At 51.6% G+C, this 2,278-nt stretch overlaps 1 protein-coding gene across 1 annotated transcript; it reads right to left on the reverse strand.

The window, feature by feature from the left end:
• Positions 1 to 380: 380 nt before the first annotated feature.
• On the reverse strand, positions 381 to 1,753 carry PFICI_15407 (uncharacterized protein; the record flags this gene model as incomplete). Its single annotated transcript, XM_007843988.1, has 5 exons — positions 381 to 495; positions 636 to 943; positions 1,044 to 1,094; positions 1,152 to 1,476; positions 1,542 to 1,753. The coding sequence occupies 5 exons, from the start codon at positions 1,751 to 1,753 to the stop codon at positions 381 to 383; spliced, it is 1,011 nt and encodes a 336-aa protein (XP_007842179.1).
• Positions 1,754 to 2,278: the final 525 nt, after the last annotated feature.

The raw sequence follows: 2,278 nt of genomic DNA on the forward strand, positions 1-2,278 counted from the left end.
GAGAGAGAGAGAGAGGGAGGGGGGGGGGGACGAATGACCTACTTGGATCGGGATGTTGCCAAGAGCATATATGGGACAGAACGGAGATATCATGAACAATACAAACCGTGACAGACATGACGCCAGATGGCAGTACATTCTCTAACATATATGGACCCCGAAGGCGTTGTGTTCAGGCGGCAGGAAATGGTCAAGAGAGCGTGTCATATCTAGTAGCATGGTCTGCCTAGCAGCAGATGATGGGGTTCATCTGGCCATTCTATCTGCTGGGGTTTGACAGGCGAGGCGTAAAAGAAATGTTCTAAATGGTCAAATCCCCAGCGCCTCGAGATACATGACCGTATCAAGTTGAGGTGGATTTCGCTTTCGATTTCTTCCGACTATAGCTCGTCGCGGCCAATGTTAACCTTTATTCCTGGATAACTCTTGATTGAGATCTTTCTCGATGCCTTGATTCGGCCCTGGGTCTCGGTTTCAGGCACAGCAGTAGAACCACTGAGATACGTGACATCAGCAGCAACATCTCGAGGTATATCTAGTGAGTGTCGATGGAATCATGTCGAGATGGGATGGGACAGGATGGGATGGAGATGTCTCTAGCAGATCGAAAACATAATGGTCCTGGGATTACTTACGAAGGATTCCAAGGACGGACACGTCCCTGCCAAACATCGAGACCCCATTTCTGCAAGGCGTTCGCTGTAATCGGCTGCCCCTTGGGGTAGCGATAGATTCTGTCAGTCGATAGTTGGTGTACGGCGCCCGCTGGGAACGACCCAGGGTCAAGTCCCAATTTTTCTGGCAACTCAGGAAAATCGAGAGGGTCCACCGTCACCATGGTGAGGGAGTCATAGTAGCTACGAGCCATTTTTTTCAGGGTTTCCCTCAGCTCGGCTCGATCCCTCTCTGTAGCGGCAAAGACGTACACCATGGGCCAGCCACGCTGGACACCAACATTAGCAAGGTCGCTCATTATTCAGTCTTTGCTCTCTTGACATCTTCCCTCCTGGTCGAGATCGTCTTTCGCGGTCGGAGATACTCACATCAAGAAACCGTTGATGATTGCCGGGTAGTAGCTCGCCAATTATGGGGCGCTGCATCATGTCAGTCGCGCGATTTGTGAAACATATGGGTTTCGTTTCTTCACATACCGAGGCCTCCTTCACAAATGTTTCCAAGGATGCCGTATCAAAGGGGCCAGTGTGCGACTTCACATCGTTGTCAAGAGGCCGGTAACACTTGATCACGGGCATATCCTGGTCCAAGTCCTGGTGTTCCGACACGCCGAGGATACCAAACGTGAATTCCCGTGTATACTTGCGCGCTACTTCTTCCACGGCCAACCGGGAGGCGCCACCCCCCAAGGGGATACGGGCAATGAAGACCGTCTCATCTATATTTTCGAAAAAGTCCGCAGACTCTATTGAGAGCTCATTGACAGATGGTCGTAGCGCCCTGTCAATCCAGCTAGTAATACTATACATTAGAAGTCAGTTGCAACATCGTCGCTGGACCACCGAGGTTCAAGGCCCAACACTCACCCGGACGCTCTACGAGGACCTTGATAAGTCGCAATGCTGCTTTCTCCTTTGAAGAGCTGAATGCTAGACGATGACACGGGATCGCGTTTCTGGCAGGCCTCGATCTGAGACGAGCAATCAATGCTCAGGAAGGCGGTGGAGGACGAAGTTGATGCAGCCTCGAGCCATGCTGGTTCGAGAGCTTTCGACAAAGACCTGGAAGTAGATCGCATACATACTCAGTACAGGCGGCTGTGGCGTCTAATCCCCTCCTGGGAGGAGCTCTTACATTGCAGGCTGGCACAGACGATAAAGGTCAGTCAGCGAGAAGTAGATAAACACCACAATTGACCCCCTGAAAAGATACGCGTGCTATCCTTTCGACCTACATCAATGACTATGCGCGGTCAGCTATCCTCCTTTCCAAGTTGTTACGGGCACTGTTCATTATTGAACAAAACGTACAAGCTACTACGGCTGTGCCCTGGCCCGCCAGCTTCTTGTCCAACTCTGGTCCCGAAATGAACTCCCACGCCGTTGCAGTCTGACTTGACAAGGCAGACGCCCACAGCAGTGTCCATGCGCGGCCCAGCATGGTCGTTGTCAGTAATAGACTGCTCTCAGATAGAGGTGTAGCCAGGAAGGAGGTGGTATAAAGTCCTCTCAGATGGGGATGGCTCTGTTATTGCAATCCGTCATCTGGTCCTAAACAGTAGACGCGTTCACCTTCACGTGGATACACCTAGGTCCATGGACTG

The sequence above is a fragment of the Pestalotiopsis fici genome (genome assembly GCF_000516985.1).
Source record: "Pestalotiopsis fici W106-1 unplaced genomic scaffold PFICI_Scf_26, whole genome shotgun sequence".
In the NCBI taxonomy this organism is placed as follows: Eukaryota; Fungi; Ascomycota; class Sordariomycetes; order Amphisphaeriales; family Sporocadaceae; genus Pestalotiopsis; species Pestalotiopsis fici.